A 21,803-nucleotide genomic window follows, 5' to 3' on the forward strand; every position below is an offset into this window, starting at 1 on the left:
TTCAGGTAGCATGCCATGGGTCATAAATCCAGAAAAGCAAATAGCAAGCAGTACTGCCACCTTTGGGCTAGCAAACTTAAGGTGCTCTGCTGTGATATGGTCTGGCCCACTCGCTTTCTTATCCAATAACTGTGCTACGGCCTGGCAGACTTCACTGGAGGTGAATATCTCTGGATTACTGTTGACAATATTTGCCATAAATAATAAATAAATAAAGCAGACATCTAAGAATATCTATTGTTCACAATAAGTCCAATGTACCAGGTGAATGGGAGAGAGTCAGCGGAAGGGAAGTGAGGCGTGATGGACAACATCATCTTGGATGACTTCTCATTTGTTAAATTAGCCCTTTTAGCTCCTCTTTTCTCAACTTCACACCCATGTGACATTTATATTTAGTTAATTTTAGATAAATATATAAACAGATGTGTTTGCTAATATACAGTTCAGTGGTTCTTCTTCAGTTAATGTTTTATTTATTTACTCCTTAAAAAAGTATTCACATCTATTTGTATTCTTTCTTATCTCAGTAGTTGCCTGATTTTATTTAGTCACAGTGCTGAAATGTATAGCATTCTGTATCTTTGTTATGAAGGGTGCTCTATAAATAAAAATTATTCATTACTGTAGTCTGATGTCGCCCTGTTAACAGCGCGTATTTAAGCAGCTCTATCCTTTATTCTAATAGAACCTATAATGGTACATTGAGTGGGAGGGAGAAATAGGACAAAGACACTGGTAAAAAAGGGCATATTAAACAGTAATGGTGAATGAAAGTAAATTAACAGAAATAATTTAAAAATGCTTGACATGTTTGTCTTTGCTCAGATGTCAAACTTATCTCAGCGCTGCGCGTCACCGAGCTGTGTTGTCAGCAGTGAGTACCAGCTGGTGCTGCATGTGGTCCCCAGTAAATCTGCTCTGTGCACGGAGCAGCAGCACAGATCTTCCGACTGGAGAAAAACGCGCGCTCTATACTATTGCTTTTGTTTGTTTGGATTTCTTGTCCTTTTAGTTTGACAAATGGCCGAGCACTGGTAGAGGCAATGAATAACACAACCGGCTTTACGCTGGTCGGAGCCGGCAGCCGGGAGGAGTTACCGGCGCACCGAGCTTTAACGGGCTGCGTCCTGGCGCTGCTTATCATTTGGACGCTTTTTGGCAACTTCACGGTGTGCGCAGCAGTTTATCGCTTCCGGCACCTGCGCGCCAAAGTAACCAACATCTTCATCGTGTCCCTGGCTCTGTCGGACCTCCTGGTCGCCGTGCTGGTGATGCCGTGGAAAGCTGTGGTCGAGGTGGCTGGTTACTGGCCGTTTGGAGGGTTCTGTAAGACCTGGCTGGCATGCGACATCATGTGCTCCACGGCCTCCATTCTCAACCTGTGCCTCATTAGTGTGGACCGATACTGGGCCATCTCCAGCCCTTTCCTCTATGAGAGGAGTATGAACAAGAAGGTGGCCTCTGTTATGATCGGTGTGACCTGGGCAGTCTCCCTGGTCATCTCTTTCGTCCCCGTGCAGCTGAACTGGCACCGTGCGGAGATGGGTGATCCACATGGGGAAGATTTGACGCTTCTCGGCGTTGATGGGAGCTGTGACTCCAGCCTGAGCCGCACATACGCCATCTCCTCGTCCCTCATCAGTTTCTACATCCCCGTGGCTATCATGATTGTCACATACACTCGCATCTACCGGATAGCCCAGATGCAGATCCGGATGATATCCTCTCTGGAGCGGGCGGCGGAGCACGCGCAGAGTTGCCGCTCGGACGTACCCGAACTTTGTCCTCACCTGTTCAAGAACATCGGTGCCAACTCACATCAGCCTCATAACAATCTTCATCCTGATTCTCAGCGCTCCAATCAGTCACACCGGGAGCTCAGAGTCTCCATCAGAAAAGAGACGAAAGTCCTCAAAACTCTGAGCATCATCATGGGTGTTTTTGTCTGCTGCTGGTTGCCATTCTTTGTCCTGAACTGCGCTCTGCCCTTCTGTACCGGACCAGAGGACCAGCGTGGCCCATACTGCGTCAGCGAAAAAACCTTTGATGTCTTTGTGTGGATCGGCTGGAGCAATTCGTCCCTCAACCCGGTCATCTATGCGTTTAACGCGGACTTCAGAGACGCCTTCCTGCGCTTGTTGCGCTGCCGCGGACGACGCTGCTGCGCAGCGGTGAGCGCAGCGGTGGAGACGGTGATGGCGAGCAACGAGGCCGGAAACCTAAAGCAGGAGAGCCCACTGAAACTGGACGTCTCCTGTGCCACGAATACCAGGGGAAGCGAGGACAGCGGGAACACAACGGTAACTGTGTTTTATCACAGAGCGACTTCCTTGGAGCAGGTCACGGACACTGAGGAAAGTAACGACAAAGACAGACTGACGCAGATACCAATATAAGTGACACCATTTGCAAAGGAACAGGAAAAATATGCAAAGAAGGTGGATGGTGTGCACATCTGACCCCAGTAGGCTTGTAGTACAGAGGGAGGAAATAAGCATTTAAGCACAGTGAATTTACTCCCAGATATTTAACATCGATGTGTACAAAAAGCAGCTGCATGTAGACAAAGATGTTCCACCTTAGGTGATCTGATGATGACGAAATAACAAAATAACAGAAAAACTGTGTTTTCATGAGCATGGTACATCTCTGGGAATAATTGTGTTGGAGCTATAATTTTTTTTAATGGTGTGTGGGTTACATACTGTATAGCTCATTTTTGTTCACATGATGTTTACCCAACAAAGACTTTGTAGTCTAGTAGCCTAGTAATGTATTGCATTTTTTGGAAAAATTCAATGAGAGGATTACTACTCTTTTTCCAGTAGCAAGAAAAATATCGACAGGTCCAGATCTGGGTATAAACTGAGGCCTATCAGCAAGATTACATAAAATAGAAGAGGTGACTGGGGTTTACAATATTTTTTTTCTGCAGTTAAATCGATTTAAAAAGAAACTCCAAAGGAAATAAGTAATTTCCTTTTTTCACAGTGGCACTTATTTGAGTCCTTTTCTAAGAAACAGCTATACATGCCAAAACACAACAGAGTAAGGCAGGCACTTGATTAGTTCAAAGTCTTGAATCAAGTTGGGATAGGTGTGATCATCTCTCCCCTCATTTATTTAGTTTTAGATTAGAATTGATCTTGTACATGGATGATAATACACCTTAAAATCAAATGGTGAAGTAATATGACACATTTCAAAAGTATTTTCAGATTAAAGGTTACCACAAACAAGTCAAATATCTCACCCATTTTACTGTGAAAACACTGACATACAGTAGATTTACCACTGAGGATGGGTATTATTGGCTTCCATTCAAGGCCTTTCCCCATCATGGAGAGACAGGTCAGGATTTCTCTGAATCTCTAAAAATGGGATTATGTAACTAACTCACATTAGCACCTGTCAGCTGTGCATCATGTATGGATGCACTGTGCACTTTGTTTCCCCTTTCTATCCCCTGGAAGAAACACACATGAATAATTTGTAAAGGTTGTTCCTGTGAAAGATGCCCTGACCAGTGAGAATACAGAAGCTTTTTACAGTGACAACTGTGCTCCATGATGAACTCTCTGCAGATTAACATCTGTTCATTTTTGTTTAATGAGACACCCTTGTTAATGTGTAAATATGAAAGTGGGTGTTACAGCCTCAAGGAGATACAAACCTTAATGGAGCCAACTATTACGGGATTCCCTCCTCCCCTCCTCACGCACACGCACACACACACACACACACACACACACACACACACACACACACACACACACACACACACACACACACACACACACACACACACACACACACACACACACACACACACACACACACTTTATTACTTAGAGTTAGATGAGAAGATTGATACCACTCTCAGACATAAAAGCGGTAAGGATTTTCTTTATCTAACTGCAAGAAAGAGAATAATTGTGTTTCCCAAAAATGTCATAATATTCCTTTAAAGTACACCACATCTTAAAGTACATCACATGGATCAGTGCAATAACTGATAGATAGTCTTAATTTTTGTAATTTCTTTTTCTGAAAATATATGCAGTTATCACATGTATGAAACTATTAGGCACCAGTGATAACATATTTGTGTTTATTCGGATTATGCAGGAGTGAGAAAACACAGTGATGGTACAGGATGCTGTATAACTGTTTGCAGAGGGGAAGCGTGTGCAGACTTTTGCTATTCGCTGTGTAATGGGCATGTAACCTACATAGGACATCCATCAGCTGTAGGCTTCTCTAACTAATGTAAGAATAGTATACCAAAGAGGATTAATAAAACATAGGTCAAATACATTTTTAAAAATGAGTTTCCCTTTGCAGTCGTTGCATGCAGGTTACTGAGTGAGAAAAGTCATTACAGGCCTGTAATGACTTTTCTCATTACAGGCCTGACACGTGGAGTGTGTGGGGTCCTTTCTCTGAGGAATGATAAAGTGATTACATCTGTTAATACTGACTAATGACTGTCCTTGTTTTTATTCTTCCTTCGTTTCATTCTCATGTCACACAAAAAGGAACTCAAAGTAGGTTGTGTTCGTTAGGGGGAACTTTTAATGAGCTACACCCGCCCACCTTGAATGTGTGAGAGTTAAATTAGTCATCGAGGCTGCAGGCAGGACAGAAAGCTAGAGTTTCAGAAGTAGCTGTTAATCGATTTGTGTAAGGTAATGTAACTACTGGTCTAAAGCCTCAGCATACCGTATGAAGAGTTTTTGAACACTTCCCATTTTAATATGCATAAATATTGACTGGTGGATTAGCTTTGACTCTACTAGTCTTTTCTCCTCTGATCCAGCTTGCAAAGTCTTTCTGTCCAAAATACCTTATAATTCCTTTCGGTCTCTTTGGGGAAATTGGATCAGCAAGTAGGCACAGCAGACTCTGACCCTGGTTTGATTCCCAGTCCCAGTATTTTTTACATAATATACTGTGACTTTTTTTTAATCACTTTTTTGACATACTAAACTGACTTTTTAATGCATAATGAGAGAGAGGCAGAAGACATACAGGAAATCGTTGCAGGTCGGTTTCGAACCCAGGACCTTTACGTTGGGGCATAAATCTCTCGGTATATGTGTGCCTGCTCTACCCACTGAACCAACCCGGCCACGTATACCATGAATTTGTCATTACTTTTTTAGTTATTTGGTGGGATGGTGGCTAGCACCAGAAATTGGGCACTGTAGACTCTTACCCAGGTTCAATTCCCAGACCGGGCTGGGCCTTTTTTGTGGAGTTTGCATGTTCTTCTAGACTTTCTTTGACATATTTGACTTTTTATGACTTTTTTCAACATACTATACTATGACTTTTTTATCACTTTTTTTGACATACCATACTATGACTTTTTTCACCATGCTATACCATCACTTTTTCATCACTTTTTTTCGACATACTATACTGTCACTTTTTTCAACATAAGTTATTTGGTGGGATGGTGAGAGAAGAAACTTCACCTTCATCAACCTGGTCTTCTTGTTTTTTTTTTGACATACTATCCTCTGACTTTTTTAACATATCATACTATGAGTTTTTAATGGCTTTTTTCAATATACAATACCATGACTGCTTTCAACATATTTTATGTTATTGATTCCCAATCCGGGCTGGCCCTTTTTTTGTGGAGTTTGCATGTTCTTCCAGACTTTCTTATACTATGATTTTTTTCAACATATAATACTGTGACTTTTTTTTTATCACTTTTTGTCTACATACTATACTCTGACATTTTTTAACATAGTGTACTATGACTTTTTAACGCATTTTTCCGACATACTATTCTATGACTGTTTTCAACATGATTTATTTGATGGGATGGTGACTAGTGCAGGTCCCCAGTCTGGGCTTGGCCTTTTTTTGGGGGAGTTTGCATGTTCTTCCAGACTTTCTTCAACATACTATACTATGACTTCTTTCACATACCATACCGTGACTTTTTAATGCCTTTTTCGAAAACTATGCTATGACCTTTTGACTTTTTTCAATATACTATACTATGACTTTTGCATTACTTTTGTCAACATACTTTACTCTGACTTTTTTATCACTTTTTTTGATATGCTATTACTTTTTATCACTTTTCTTCAGCATACTATACAATGACTTTATAATGGCTTTTTTGACATGCTTTATTGATTTTTTTACCACTTTTTTTTGACATACTGTAATATGACTTTTTCATGAACGTTTTCGAGAAACTATACTATGACTTTTTATCACGTTATTCAATATACTATACCATTACTTTTATTACCTACTATGACTTTTCAACATGATATACTATTAGTTTTCTTTTTTTAAACTTAAAATATTCCACTTTTATTTAATACTTTTTATTGTCACTCTTAGAACAAACTACACACAGAAATACACACACATGGAGTGGAACTAGCACATCTCCAGCTACCAGTCCACACTCCACACTTTGGTCGTGTGGTATGTCGTATGGGGACTTGAACCACGACGCTCCGGTTCCTAACCCTAGTCAATTTAGTTAAATCAAGTAAATTATATATGTCACTTATAAAGTATACAGCTACAGAGGTTATGTGAATGTGGATGTGTAAAGCAGTTGAATTATTAGTGAACGCCTCTTACAGTGTCCGTCTAACCTCTAAAAATAGATCAGAGAGAGACACACAGAGAGAAAAATAGAAGTCATGGTTTATGTGCTACTGGTCACAAAAAATGTCCTGGTACATTTAAGAGGAAAGTGAAATCCAGTGCAAATTAGAATCAGTAAATTGTAAAAGAGGATTTGAATTTAATACAATAACACAAAAAGCTGAGAAATAACAATCACATTATGATTGGTCAAACGAGGACATTCCAGTTTTGAAAGTTACTAAGTACATTCATGCAAGTGCTGTACTTAAGTACGATTTTCACCAGCTAGTATATAAAGAAATTAAAATTAGCTTAGATTACACATATATATTGTTCTAAAAATGGCTGCAATAATGAGTACTTTTACTTTTGATACTGTACTTCAAGGATATTTTGATGCTACTACTTTTGTACTTTTACTTAAGTAAAGTTTTGAATGCAGGGTTTTTAACTAACTACTACTTGTAAGGAGTGTTTGTGCACTGTGGTATTGCTGATTTTTACTTAAGTAAAAGATCTGAGTTATTCTTTACCTCCTTGATTAGGAGAGCATGTTGTTTTGATACGTCCAAAATTTCGCAACAGTAAAAATAACATCCAACCACAGTAGTTTATGTTTAACTGGTTCAGCTTGGCTAATAGTGTAAACTTTGCTCTCACAAGAGTCACATGGCCATAACAAATATATATTTTATGCCTCACAGTCTGTCAATTAGAAAAAAGATCCTGTTACAACTGCAAAGTGGAGGTCTTTCAACCCAGGACAGAATTTACATCACAAGTGAATTTGCAGTTTTATTGAGGAAACGGCTAAGATTGACTAATTTTTGTTTAGGTTTTCTTTTTATGATACTTTTTTTTTATCAGGTTTTTGATGAAATGTTTCAGTTGAGAGTACGGTAAGAACTGTTTCTTCACAGTCACTGAATGTTTTCTCTGTTGCTTTACTGACTAGAAATGACACTTGCACATATACTTATGTATTTACTGCTTTTGGTTTAAATTCTCACAATTACATCAAAACTAATCAAAGTTCAGCTTAATTTCACACTTGATTTGGTATTCATAAATATATGAGGCAAAGAGGCTTAGCTGTGTTGTCAGTAAGGAGCACAACTTATCATTTTCTAACTTGTTGGACCCACAGAATATTTTTGTTATGAAAATATTACGAATATTACAACCCACTGTATTGTATTAACTGTAGCTCTATTATGTAATATAATTATCTATAATGGAAGATCTATATCAAACTGTTTAAGTATAAGATATTTTGGAGATTGATGAGAAAGTTGCATGTACATGTATGAATGTGACATTAAGTTTTCTCATAGAAATATTGTTTGACATGATCTATTAGTGTTTGGATATCATTTTAATAGTAAGATTGGATGATTACAACCCTAACCACAAGCAAATTGTTATATATATATATATATATTCTGTATATATATATATATATATATATATATATATATATATATATATAAAACTTGCTATCTACTAACTATGTTAACAACTTACTAATGAAGGGTTTTGTAAGACAGTGATTCCCAACCAGGGGTACTTCTGCAGTTGCCAGGGGGTACATGGAAAGATTGTATCCAACTACTGCAATTTGAAAATTTTGAAATTATGATTTGATGAAAAACAATATATCAACATATTAACATTAAGTCAACTGTAACACCTCAACTCTAGATGTTGCAGTTATGTGAGAGAAAACTGGTTAGCAAGCGAGCACAGAAGTTTAAACAGGTAGGTAAAAGTAATGGCTAAACAGTTCAAATGATTAGTTGTAAGTACTGGATAAGTGGTTGTAATTGTTGTTTACAGTAAAAGTAACGTTAGTGGATAAATTGTCAAATATTCAGCTTCATTCTAAGTAGTAGTAACCTAGTAGGCTAGTAGTACGATTGCTGATCAAACCCACCGTAATACTGATGGTTCAATTGTATGAGAAACAATTTCCACTTTCATATGAATAGTGTCATACATTTGAAAAATGCATTGGGAATCGATGAAGGGGTAAGTGAGTTCATCTGACAGAGCTGTGGGGGTACCTCAGACCCAAAAGGTTGGGAACCACTGGTGTAAGGGATAACACATGGCATCTTTCAAATTTATTAATATATTTATATCTTTCTTTACAGCAATGTTACACCACACAGTTTCGCTTTTAGTGGTTTTGGTGTCAGTGGATCATGTATCCTTTGCTAATCGTTCATCCCTTTCCCTTTTTGAAGCTGATTATTCTTCAATAACAGGTAAAGGAAATACAAAACACACAAATGTACAAATTCATATTATGCTTTTGCAGTACTTTCCCACAGCACTGCTGTCTCCTTTTCATATTTTAACATATTTGACTTCATTTTCAGTAAATGAGAAGCACACCGTCACAGAAACCACAAAGGATGTTAAGAAGACTCAAACCCTCACCATGACAAACTTTGATCATTTGGACAAATTAAGGAAGAGGTCCGCATATGTTGCAAGGAGCTGTAAAGAGACCAGGGACAGATATAATGAACAAGAAGTTGTTTCTTCTGACAATACTTTTAAACTTAACAAATGTTATTGATCAACATTCTTTCATTACAGTAATTCAAAGTGTTGCTACCCTCTGAAAATAAAGATTTATTTAGTTATTTATTTATTTAGTGTAATATTTAGTGTAATATTTCCAGATGGATTGTACTACCTGACCACTGCTAATGGCATGGTCTATCAGACCTTCTGTGATATGACCACTGCGGGAGGCGGCTGGACGCTGGTGGCGAGCGTCCATGAGAACAGTGTTTACGGAAGGTGCACAGTGGGCGATCGCTGGTCCAGCCAGCAGGGCAACAATGCTGAACTTCCAGATGGAGACGGGAACTGGTCCAACAGAAACACCTTTGGAGCAGCAGAGGGCGCCACCTCGGGTGATTTTAAGGTACAACTTGATGATGTGGTGGAAAGTAACAGTAAAAGTGCATTTACACTGTACTGCATTTAAGTAAAAATGTTCAGGTACTTTTGCATCTATTTTCTGCTTTCTACTTCAACTCCAGTACAATTCAAATGGGAATATGTTACTAGTTAATTTCAGATTCAAATTTTACATTAAAAACACATGATAAAATTATAAAATACAACAAGTCATATCTAGACATCTCAAACATGACAACACTAAATTCTTGTCATGTTTGAGATGTCTCCCTTCTCACATGGATTCACTTGAATAACTGTTGATCCATTGATCATATTATATTTCCCAAAAAAACTAAGAGAGAAAGGTTCAACATATGAATACATATTTTCTCAAAAAAATACTTTTACTTTAGATACTTTGAGTACATTTTGCTGACACTATTGTACTTTTACAGCTGATACTTTAACTACATGAAGCTTATAATATAGTTATAATGTTTCTTAGGTAGGATTTTGAATGCAGGACCTTTACTTGTAATGGAGTATTTTTACATTGTTTTGTTGATAATTGAAGTAAAGTATCTGAGTACTTCATCCATCACTGCAGGAATATTGTACACAAATGTATTCATTCTCCCCTACTAACAGTACTTCCATTGCTTCAATAGATGAACAGTAAAAGTAAATAGTGTATCTTGGGAATGGGTTAACTTACCATAAAGAGAATTTTGAGGTCCATTTACTTTTTGGGAAATTTAAAGACCCTGCATACTCACACAGGTGTTTTTGATTAATCTGGATAATGTCACCCCTCAAGTTAAAGTTGGGAGGAGCTATGCAGGGAATTATGTGATATTACCAAACTAACTGAACCAATACATGTAACTTTCACAGAATCCAGGATACTATGATATATTGGCAGAGGACATGTCTGTGTGGCACGTTCCCAACAACTTCCCACTGGAGCACTGGAAGCTGTCAGCCATCCTCCGCTACCACACTGACAACCGCTTCCTCAACCTGTATGGAGGGAACCTCTTTCAGCTCTTCAAGGTAATGTGAAGCTATGTTAAATTAATGTGGTAGAAAGTTACTAAGGACATTTATTCAAGTACTATACTTAAATAGGTACTTGTACCTGAGTATTTCTATTTTCTAAATATTGTACTTTTTACTCCACTACATGTATTTCACAGTGGGAGTTACTTACTTACTTACTTACTTTGCAGATTCAAATTAGTAATACAAAATATATTTAACATATAAATGATGTACATGGGCAACCTGGCAGTATATTGTTAAAATTAGCTCTAACTTTACCAGCTGCAACATTTAAGTGATCCTTACATATAAATGCATTACCAAATATACAATATAATCTATTCTGAAGTAGGCCATTCTGCATAATGAGTACTTTTACTTTTGGTACTTTAGTACATATTTTGATTCTAGTACTTTTGTAGGCTACTTTATAAGGTTAAAGATGTAGACTTTGTAACAGATAACACCCAACTATACACGGGGGCTAACAGTCACCCTCCATGGAATCCATAAGGCTACAACAATTTGAGATTATTACAGTATCCCACTTATTCGGGGTTTATCTGTGTTTTTTGCCCCCAATGGTGCCTTCCAGGCAGCGCTGCCTGGAAGGCACCATTGGGAGGCACTGGTTATGGTTATGGTTGGGGTTAGGGTTAAGGTTAAGGTTAAGGTTAAGGTTAAGGTTAGGGTTAGGTGCCTTGAAGGCAACGGTCGCAGCGCTGCCTGGATGGAGCAGTTGGGGGCAGAAAACACCATCGAGCATTCTATGGCCACTTGCCAACAAAATGCCATATGTAACCAAATAAAAATATTAGTCATTCATTTACACATGCATTCAATATAATGTGTAGGCAACATCCAGCTAAACAGGAAGGGGTTCAAAAATGTTGGTCGAATAAAAAAAAAATCCTGAAAAGATTGTATTCCAGGGGCGTCGGACTGGGGGGGAAAAGGGGACTGAGCACCCAGGGCCCTCATGTGAGGAGGGCCCAAAAATATGCTAGAATAAATAGCTGTGGATGCAGGGAGGGGCCCATAGGAAATGCCTTTCTACAGGGCCCAGAATTTTGTGCTACGCTCCTGCTGTGTTAACACCAAACACATTACTCACGCAAGTTTGGCCGCAGGATAAATTGTGTTTATTCACATTACTCGCGCAGCTTTTCCGTCATCAACCTTGGCTGAAATAACCACTATTGCTTCTTTGTACCAGTTGTGGATGTCCAAGATGCTCCCAGATACGTTGTGTCTGGGTTCAAAACATCATCCAGAGGCGCACACAGCTTGGTGAATTTGACCGCCCACAGAAGGCTACAATCATTCTTTCCTCCTCTTCTGATTCAACTACTTTATGTCAGCAATGTCAGGAGAATGTCAACACTGACAGGCTTTCGTGACACAGCGGCACACACATTTTTACCTGTGCGAAATTTGTGTCTTTGCATTGACTTTGTAAGTAATCGCGCTTTGAAGACACAATTAGAAATTTACTTTACGGTTTGGATGCCCAGATTCACACAAATCAATATAACTGTATAACTAGTTGTCTAGACATTAGGGTCAATGTCTATATGGAGAGACCTGACATGGTCTAGGAAGGGTTGCCAAATTTTAGGGAATATTTAATTTTCTCCAATCTCATAAAATGAAACGCATCCTTTATCCATTGAGAGCGAGAGGGGGGACAAGGGCTTTTCCACCGCAAGAGAATGGCACACCTTGCTAGCAGTGTGAGAAAGGCAACAAGCTCAGCAAAACAGGGCGGCAGTGAAAGGCTAACAGGTAGGACACCAAACAGGGCGATGTGTGTGGTAATGGTGAGGGATGAACGTTGGCAGATGTGATGGCTGGGTCAAAAAACGCATGACAGGAAAGGAGCAAGGGTGGGGCAAAACCAGAACATGTGACTGAGATTGGCTGGACCTTGGTGACATTTGTCACACACTGTTGCTAACTTTAACTACAGTTTATTGTATATGGAACTGAGATCAAATGTCATTGGTTACTAAAAGTTAACTAGCACTTTCCAGCCAATCAGAATTAAGAACTCTCAGTGGCCTTGGTATATGACAATAATACATTCTTCCAGCAATATCCAGTGAGATACAACGTTGGCTCCTGCAGCAACAGAGGGCCAGCTATTCCCATTGTGTACGACCACGGAGACAGAGAGTCGACCAGAATGTTATATGGACCCAATCCTAGAGGTAAACAACTCCTGTAAAAGGAATGAAAAGGAAGATCATATAGAGCTTTCTCACCTTTATGGATATGTGTGGATATCAATCTGGATTGGTGCTTAATTCATTCATTCATAATTTACTAATTTTATCACATTTTCCAAAATAGTTAGGCTACTGTATAAATTTACTACAAAAACAAAGTGATTAAATATTCAATTAACTTTTTAAGGTAAAGGGTTGTCCTTGAATTATGAAATGGTTAAGAAATCAACTAAACTAAATTCATCCTGCTGTAATCAAGACATGTTCTTTATGTTTATATGAAAGGCGAGTTTGAAGCAGGTTTCATCACATTTAGAGCAATAAACAATGACCGTGCAGCCATGGCTATCTGCTCCGGGGTCAAGCCGATCACTGGATGCAACACTGAACACGTGAGTCCATCATCGCACTTCTGCTGTCTGTCAAAAAACACAGCAAATTAAACAGTGTAATAATACGGTTGCTATTGTGTGCGTGTGTCTGTGTCTCCAGTACTGTATAGGAGGAGGTGGATATTTCTACCCTGACCAGTGTAGGGACTTCCCATCATTTGACTGGGACAGAATGGGAAGGGAGCAAGGCTGGAGTGCTTCCAAAGAGATGACGGAGTCTGCTGTTTTACTGTTCTACCGCTAAGAGGGTTATTTGTAGCTTACATGTAGTTTATGATGTATCAAACATTTGAGTCAACCATCACAGTTGTAGCCAAATAGATTTCACTTCAGGTGAAGTCAGGTAAATTTGTAAAGCTCCTAATCACATTGTGTCTAAATTTACATAGCAGGAGCCTTGGGTTTCTGCTTGTGTTGTTGTTCATAAAGAAGATCTAATATCACAGTAAACAGTCTTTTGTAATTAAGTCACACACCAGCAGATGGCGTTATAAAACTGCATATTAAAATATTAAACTTTGGTGTTTTTTTGAGTATTTATTGAGAGAAAATGCTACAAAGGTCTCCAGCGAGACATCTTAACCTTCAACCTAAGGTAGGAAGTAAAACAAGACACGACACAGATAAACACGCTACAAAGTAAAACTTTGGCATAAAACTGTGAGGCATAAAACATACACACGGATGGAACATGGTAAAACACAGAGAATACAGAAACACATGAGACAGTAAACAATAAGGGAACACATTGTGAAAACCACAGCCATGACACTCAGGAGCATTTGTTGGCAATGCCCCTTTAGTACAGTATATTAGGACACTTCAGAAATAAAGTGTTGTATCCTTATTTTTATTCTCCATTTTTGTTTTCATAAGTGGGACACAAAAAAGTTATACTGTATTTGCAACATGTTACCAGTAACCCTTGTCCCTATAATCCTTTTGTATAATATAACAATTTAGAAAGCCCAAAAGGTTTTGTTAGGTGTAAGATTTAAAATTTTTATGAAATAATGATTTACAACAAGATAGCAGTGGACTTTGGGATCATTATGACTATATTTCAGTTTATTTTCATTGAATAGTTTCCTTGTCAGAGTGATTTTTCGGTAAGTAATGCAATAAAGTTGATAAATTATTAATTTCTTTGCACTTTGAGCGTTGAGATATCAATGAAGACTAATAAGCAAGGACATACATAGTTGTGAGGATCAAGAGTGGGCCACAAGAAATCTGACAGCGATCAACACAGGTAGGTGCGCTGGGGACTGGTTTATGACAACTTAGTAATGAAGTGCTGTTCAGCCTTAATGTACTGTTGGAGTTACGTGGATGAATGTTCCTGTCTCCTCATCTTTGACTTTTTATTTCTGAATTATGGAAAAAAGAACTTGCTGCTTGTCCTGAAATCTGTCAGACCTTTAACTTTTTGTCTTAAACCTTTCAATAGTGTAAAGCTGGAAAGAACACTAACACAATTTAACAGTGGGAGAATGGAGCTCTGGCAGATTTCTGATTAGATTTGTCAGGTTTTAATTATTTTATATTTGCATCACATACTCTGTATTAATAGGTACAATTATGCTTCTTTGATGTTTAAATGCATTGTTTTGTTTCTTTTCACAGACATGTTATACATCATACATTTGTTTTTGGTGGTTTTGGCGTTAGTGGAAGATGCTTCATTTTTAGATACTACTTTACAAATAGGTAAAAAACAACAACAATACATACAAGAAATATGTTATCAAACTTTCTTATTTAAAAAAATGTGTCTTTATTTTCAGTAAATGAAGAGCTCATCCACACAGACGCCATCAGGGATGTTGAGACGACTCAGAACCTCACCAGGACAACCGTAGAACGCTTGGAGGAATTGAGCAACCGGTCCAGATATGTCGCAAGGAGCTGTAAAGAGATTAAGGACAGATATAATGAGCAAGAAGGTACGCAGGCCCAGCCTGTGGGAGATGTTTCTCTATGCTAGAGGCTCAGCCAAGGACCCATTACAAGACAGAGAATATATGGGGGACCCCCTCATGTATGTCCCTTCTACGGTCTTAGTAATGTGAAAGACCAATATAGGAGAAATGTATAAGAAAGATACTAGACATGTATTAAACATATTTGCAGATTATAGGAATTATAGATTTCTTAGATTAGCAAATAATCAGTGATATGATTTTAATCTGTAGATAAAAAAAATTAAGATATTATTTGTTTCTACTGTATGAAGCCCTTTGAAAAAAAGGTTTTATCATAATAATCTGAAAACCTTTCGCCCTACTTTAAGAATCACTGCTCTATGCAATACTTAGGCCTATTTCTTATTAATTCACTGTGCTGCAATCCCCTCAAGCACATGTTGTAAACAAATATTTTGCTGATGACCAAATGGTATGTATTTTTCACTCATTAACACTAAATGTAATATTTCCAGATGGGTTGTACTACCTGACTACTGCTAATGGCATGGTCTATCAGACCTTCTGTGATATGACCACTGCGGGAGGCGGCTGGACGCTGGTGGCGAGCGTCCATGAGAACAGTGTTTACGGAAGGTGCACAGTGGGCGATCGCTGGTCCAGCCAGCAGGGCAACAATGCTGAACTTCCAGATGGAGACGGGAACTGGTCCAACAGAAACACCTTTGGAGCAGCAGAGGGCGCCACCTCGGATGATTTTAAGGTACACAGGGGCCAGGGCACAGACGTGCTGCAGTAGTATTCTCTCTTGTGGACCACTGACTCACATTGCTGAATGGGATGTCATGTAAATAATTTAGTTATTTAATTAAATATTAGTGATATGATAGTCTTAGTGCGTAATTTTTATAATAATTAACGTCCATTACATTCAAGCCATTGCGAAATGAGTTGATACAAAGCGAATTAAGAGTCGTGGACTGGAGTCATGGGTGGAGTTAAACAAAAGAAGCAAAAAAAAAAAAAGGAACTTAAACTTTGTTTAGGAATCATGAATTCCTGTACAAATGTTTCCATCTAGCAGATGGGGATTTGTAGTATGACCAAACTGCAACAAAACATGTGAGGTAGCACTAAGCAACGGAAAGACTACAGCGTGGAAAGATGAGCTGTAATGGTGTAGCATCAATATGTCTGTGAATGAGTGTTGCAGTTTTTGCCATCAAAATTTAGTACTTCAACAGAAAGCAGCTGCAGCCATCTTGGTTGTTTCGAAAATGCCTCAATGGCGGCTCTTTTTTACTAAACTAGGTTTATGCCCACCGTAGTGTTCCAGGTGCGAGCCATAAATGGGGCACTGGTCTCAAGACAGAAAAATGAGCACAGCCTATTTGGGTCATTAGACTTCTCTACACTTCAATTAAAGTTGTGATACTAGTGTGTAACTTTCACAGAATCCAGGTTACTATGATATAGTAGCAGCAGACATGTCTGTATGGCACGTTCCCAACAACTTCCCACTGGAGCACTGGAAGCTGGCAGCCATCCTCCGCTACCACACTGAAAACCGCTTCCTCCGCCTGTATGGAGGGAACCTCTTTCAGCTCTTTATGGTAACTTAGTTGTGTAGTGATGTTCAATTATAACTTAGGTAAAAAATGGATAACAAGGCATAGCATAAAACAAAAATACAGTACAATCATTAACTACACAAGCAAACCTGCAAGTCTACAGGTAGGCCCTCATGATGATATTGTCACATTCTACCAGCAATATCCAGTGAGATACAACATTGGATCGTGCAGCAACAGAGGGCCAGCTGCTCCCATTGTGTATGACCACGGAGACAGAGAGTCGACCAGAATGTTATATGGACCCAGGTCAAGAGGTAACAGCTCCTCTAGAATGAGTGAAATAATAAGATAATATGAGATGAATGTGAGATAAGATAAAGAGCTTTTTACCTTCCTGTATGGTGCTTAATGTGTAGTAATACGTGTATGAGAATGTTGTAAGTTATTAAATACTCAATTAACTTTCAAGGTTAAATGATATCCTTGAATAATGTTATCACTCATTGTGTTCCCCCCCCCACCCCGTGTTATATGTAAGGGGAATTTGAAGCAGGTTTCATCACATTCAGAGCAATAAATCATGAACGTGCGGCCATGGCTATCTGCTCCGGGGTCAAGCCGATCACCGGATGCAACACTGAACACGTGAGTCCATCATCGCACTTCTGCTGTCTGTCAGAAAACACAGCAAGTGAGACACAGTATGTAATTATACTGTTATTGTGTGTCTGTGTCTCCAGTACTGTATAGGAGGAGGTGGATATTTCCACCCTGACCAGTGTGGGGACTTCCCATCATTTGACTGGGACAGAATGGGAAGGGATCAAGGCTGGAGCGCTTCCAAAGAGATGACGGAGTCTGCTGTTTTACTGTTCTACCGCTAAGAGGGTTATTTGTAGCCTACATGTAGTTTATGATGTATTAAACATTTGAGTATTATGACATGTCAATCTAGTCAACCATCACAGTTGTAGCCAAATAGATTTCAGTTCAGGTGAAGTCAGGTTAATTTGTAAAGCTCCTAATCACATTGTGTCTAAATTTACATAGCAGGAGCCTTGGGTTTCTGCTTGTATTGTTGTTCATAAAGAAGATCTAATATTACAACAAACAGTAATTTGTAATTAAGTTGCACACCAGCAAAATGCTACAAAGGTCTCCAGCGGGACATCTTAACCCTTAACCTAAGGTATTTCAGTTGAGTGTCTTTGTCTCCTGTGCGTTTGCAGCTGCTTAAGGCCACTCAATTTTGCATCCTGTCTGTCCAGTGAGATGCTCTTTCACACTGCACATGACAAACACTTTACTTTGACCACACTGGCAGTGTTGATTAATATTAGAAGTATATTCTATAGGTTGCACACATTTTCCACCCAGACCAATGACCATGAAATGTTACTTATTATTTTGATACAGTTAAAGTATTTAAATATTACCTACTATTTCAAAATATTCAGAGTGCTTCCTAATATAGCTGCAGTGGCCCATGGTGGTCTAAATACAGTTTTACAGTTTTTTCTGCAAAAGCACAAATGAGTCTCTCTTGAAAATTGTACATTCTTAGAATTGTAGGCAACAATGCATAGTATAGTATATACAGTAGTATAGTTTTTTAACACATTGGATTTTAGCACAAATCACACTTGTTACCTGTAATACAAAAACATTAAAGCATTAAGGCTGGCATTATATTTTTATTGTCAACACGTCTCATGAAAATATCAAACACAACGTGTTAGTCCGTCTCTCAATACTTTCTGACTTCCCTCCCTTGTCTGTGGTTCTCAGCCTTAAGCTGATTTGTTCCAACTGAAGAAAAAACTGGTCACAAATATACAGTTTCATTGATAAATAAGGACACAATAATTTACAAAATAAAATATAACAGCTGGCCCCCAGTTTTTAGGATATGTAACTCAAACAGGACCAAATAGTGCATTTCCTGGGGACTATTTGCTGCGGATTAATACACATTTGGCATGCAAGTGAATATTTACAGCAGCAAGACAGGGGATTAACTTAATTAAACCACATTATCCCATTATCATCATAATGAAGGAACATGTCACCCAGTGCAAAGTTGCCCCTCATTGATGTGTTATTAATAGTTTTTGTACAACAATGGAGGTTTAGGACCCAGAAGAATAAATTATATTACACGTTGGCTATTCAGCCAACAGTTAGTGGAGAAAAAAAAATCATTGTTGTTTTTGTTCATTTCATGGGTTTTGTTGGCAATAAGAAAAATATAGAATATCACCAGCCCTTTTGTTTTATATAGTGGGACTAGACTAAACTGGTTTTACACTTCGGTGCATGCTCCAAAATTACTCAGAAACACTATGGGAGTGTAGAGGAGCATATGATACCAGGATTACACATGTCACTGCAGAAGGTTAAATGTTTACCTAGAGACTGACAGGGGATGAAAAGAAGTAGAGGATGAAGATATATTGCACAGTCCCTGCTGTATTGTCCATTTTATGCAAGTATCTTTTAAATAATAATGGAAGATTACTGTCCACATTATTGTGCTTAACTTTAATAATCATTCTCTTCAGTATGTCGAGGGGAACATTTCTGACTTGGACGTCTTAATGTGACAAAAAAAAGCAGAAGTGAGAAGTGTGAGGTAAATATTGTGTTTAATAAACAAACATCAGTCAGGGAACTGACATTAGTCTGGGGATGGAGAAGAGGGGAATATAAAGCACAATGCACATGTGTAGAGGTGGGGGGACGTATTTATCTGTTACACAAGGTGCCCCCGTACAGTAGGAGCAGGAAGTTCTATATAACATACAGATCAGGATCCAAGTCTACGGTACAAAAACTTAGCAGCAACATGTTAACATCAGAGACCAAGGGGCTAACAAAGTAGTTTCATTTAGAAAAAGTCACAGTATTCTTTAAGCATAAATTTGTTAAAAAGGTAAAAACAGTTCTAAGCATCCTCTAGGGTCAATGCTACGCACAAGATTTGTGTGTGAAATACATAGGTAGGGAAATTATCTATACATTTATACTCTAATATAAAGACCTTCTGGTAATGGCACAGTACAAACTCTCAGGAAACGCGACAAAAATATACAATGTCTTCACGTCACATTTGCAGATTAAAATGTAACTAAGGTCTCTGGCAAGCACAATAGTTTCAGTGATCAAAAAAACAACTTCTCTTCAACCAAAATAAAGGACACCATTTTGTTAGTTCAGCTATCTTGACAGATTATCTTTTTAATACAAAAATAAGGACAAATATAAATTAATATATATTAAAAGAATCAGATTGATACATAGGGGATCTACTGAATAAGTACAGGTATTTATGATACAATAAATACTTGTCATTCATGACTGGGGGTAGATATACAGAGAGTACTGTATTCAATCTGGCAGGTATTGTGTATAACTCTTCTACCGATGAGAGCATTTGTGTGTGTGTGTGTGTGTGTGTGTGTGTGTGTGTGTTGTTCAGTAGCTGTAAAAAATACCACAAGTTTGAGCGCAGCTGTGTGTAGGATCGTGCACACAACCTCAGAGGGTTCAGGCGGTCTGTCGAGGGAGATACAGTGGTGGTTTCTTGTGTTGTAGGGGTTATCACTGCCCGCCATCTCCCGTGCCTTAATGCAGCTCCTCCTAGTGGTGAGTCTGTGGTACTACCAGTTAAGGTTACTCCTAAAACACATAACTCACAGACAGGAAGCAGGAAGTCTACAGGAAGCAGTCAGCCGTCAGTGACCGGTCAGTCCTCCAGGGAAGAGACAGTGTGACACACTATGGGAGTCATCATGACCAACAAAAAGAAGTAGATGTAAGGAAAAAGTCAACTCTTGTGTTTTTTTCTTTTTTTTGTCTTTTTCTCCACTTCATAATAAAAAATAAGTCTGTTTTTGTACTTTACAATACAATTCAACATCCCCACCGAGGAAGCATCAATCATCAGTCCAGCACTGACAAAGAAAAGAAACTATTTTTTAGTTGTTTCTCTTGTTTTTTTTTGTTGCTTTTTTTTTAAGGGTTTTTAAAAAAAACAAAACAGGGATGGTGGGGGAGGGGACTGTGGAGGGTGAAGGGTTTTCTCAGGAGGAATCGGGACCTTGGACAAGGGGGACGGGGATCAAGTAAGGCGGGCAAGAACATAAAACATATCTGGATAGGAGGAAACCTGCCAAGGGTGTTGTCTCTTTTTTGTTGTTTTTATTTTCTTATTTTTTTATGAGGAACACTGTGTACAGCCACACTTGACCACTTTCTCCACTTCCTGGACGAAAGAAGAGCCATCAGTGCACTGGAAGGTGTATTTCCTGCGTTTGCTGCGGAGGGGGGTGCAGCAGGGGCCCTGTCCTTCTGCTCCCCCCGGGCAGCTGCCCCGACACTCTAGGCGGGAGACCTTCTCCTGGGTTTGGCACGCCGCGTAGCCTTGCTGTCTCTGGTAGACATCTCGGACCCGTTCCCCTCGGCAGGCCACCTCTATAGGCATGAGGAGGGAACAGAAAGGTTACAAGTTATCCAGCTTTTAACTGTTTTGAAACAACAGCGTCACAATGACGAAAGTCTTAATGGTGAAAACAACATGTCAACATGTCACTAGACTGTAGAGAGGACAATATGAGGACAGTAAAATGAAACAAAGTGATGCCATGAGGGATGACACACTGCAAAAATCCTCTGCTATAAACAAGCAAAATATTGTGAAATGTTGAGAAATTTGCTAATATTAAAATAAAACAATGGAATAAAATGTGTGATGCTAGCATAACAATCACTGCACAACAAAGCACTGACCTTAAATGTTAGGTAACTCTAACTTACCTAACTAACTCTAAAAATAACTTTTTGTCATATTTGCTGAAATTGTCACTATATCCTGACAATAGCACACAAGACATATGTAAAAAAATCATGTTGCTCTGCTATGGAGTTATATTCCTATCCCTAATCCTCCTCCTAGTGCTCCTAAGAGGAGTCTCTAACCCAGTGTCAGTGACTGCTCGTGAACTGCTACTCTTTAGCATTAAAAAGAGAAAGTCTGTGACCAAGTTGAGCCAACAGAATCTTGATTCATATTTGATCAGTGCTGCCTAGTTTGAC

The 21,803-nt window shown here is 38.8% G+C and overlaps 3 protein-coding genes across 19 annotated transcripts in view; 2 read left to right on the forward strand and 1 right to left on the reverse strand.

Moving 5' to 3' along the window:
• The first annotated feature begins 936 nt into the window (after positions 1-936).
• Positions 937-3,749, forward strand: LOC120556773 (D(1) dopamine receptor-like). The gene has a single exon (XM_039796499.1). The coding sequence runs from the start codon at positions 1,047-1,049 to the stop codon at positions 2,397-2,399; it is 1,353 nt and encodes a 450-aa protein (XP_039652433.1). The 5' UTR covers positions 937-1,046; the 3' UTR covers positions 2,400-3,749.
• Positions 3,750-7,310: 3,561 nt separating this feature from the next.
• LOC120556783 (intelectin-like) lies at positions 7,311-17,764 on the forward strand. 2 transcript variants are annotated; one of them, XM_039796519.1, is made up of 8 exons: positions 7,311-7,532; positions 8,787-8,900; positions 9,015-9,173; positions 9,324-9,571; positions 10,444-10,602; positions 12,683-12,800; positions 13,104-13,210; positions 17,450-17,764. In XM_039796519.1, exons 2-8 carry the CDS (start codon positions 8,789-8,791, stop codon positions 17,591-17,593), a joined length of 1,047 nt encoding a protein of 348 aa, XP_039652453.1. In that variant the 5' UTR covers positions 7,311-7,532; positions 8,787-8,788; the 3' UTR covers positions 17,594-17,764. The 2 variants fall into 2 exon arrangements, with proteins under 2 accessions (XP_039652453.1, XP_039652444.1); XM_039796510.1 differs by lacking the exon at positions 17,450-17,764 and adding an exon at positions 13,311-13,731 and having other exon boundaries at positions 7,312-7,532.
• Positions 17,765-19,335: 1,571 nt separating this feature from the next.
• slit2 (slit homolog 2 (Drosophila)) overlaps positions 19,336-21,803 on the reverse strand; it is an 86,904-nt gene continuing 84,436 nt past the window's right edge. For 15 of the 16 annotated variants that reach the window (XM_039796414.1, XM_039796378.1, XM_039796394.1 and 12 more), the window contains one exon: positions 19,336-21,182. In XM_039796414.1, the coding sequence (XP_039652348.1) occupies positions 20,926-21,182 (257 nt within the window). In that variant the 3' untranslated portion in view covers positions 19,336-20,925. The remainder of the gene's footprint in view (positions 21,183-21,803) is intronic. The other variant, XM_039796488.1, reaches the window with a different exon arrangement.

This window comes from Perca fluviatilis, chromosome 1 (genome assembly GCF_010015445.1).
Source record: "Perca fluviatilis chromosome 1, GENO_Pfluv_1.0, whole genome shotgun sequence".
NCBI lineage: Eukaryota > Metazoa > Chordata > Actinopteri > Perciformes > Percidae > Perca > Perca fluviatilis.

Coding starts and splice junctions, on each gene's coding strand:
- LOC120556773 (XM_039796499.1), top strand. CDS start 1,047: ATGAATAACACAACCGGCTTTACGCTGGTCGGAGCCGGCAGCCGGGAG.
- LOC120556783 (XM_039796519.1), top strand. CDS start 8,789: ATGTTACACCACACAGTTTCGCTTTTAGTGGTTTTGGTGTCAGTGGAT. Junction 9,174..9,323: donor CAGATATAATGAACAAGAAG/TTGTTTCTTCTG, acceptor TAATATTTCCAG/ATGGATTGTACTACCTGACC. Junction 13,211..17,449: donor CTGGATGCAACACTGAACAC/GTGAGTCCATCA, acceptor CTGTGTCTCCAG/TACTGTATAGGAGGAGGTGG.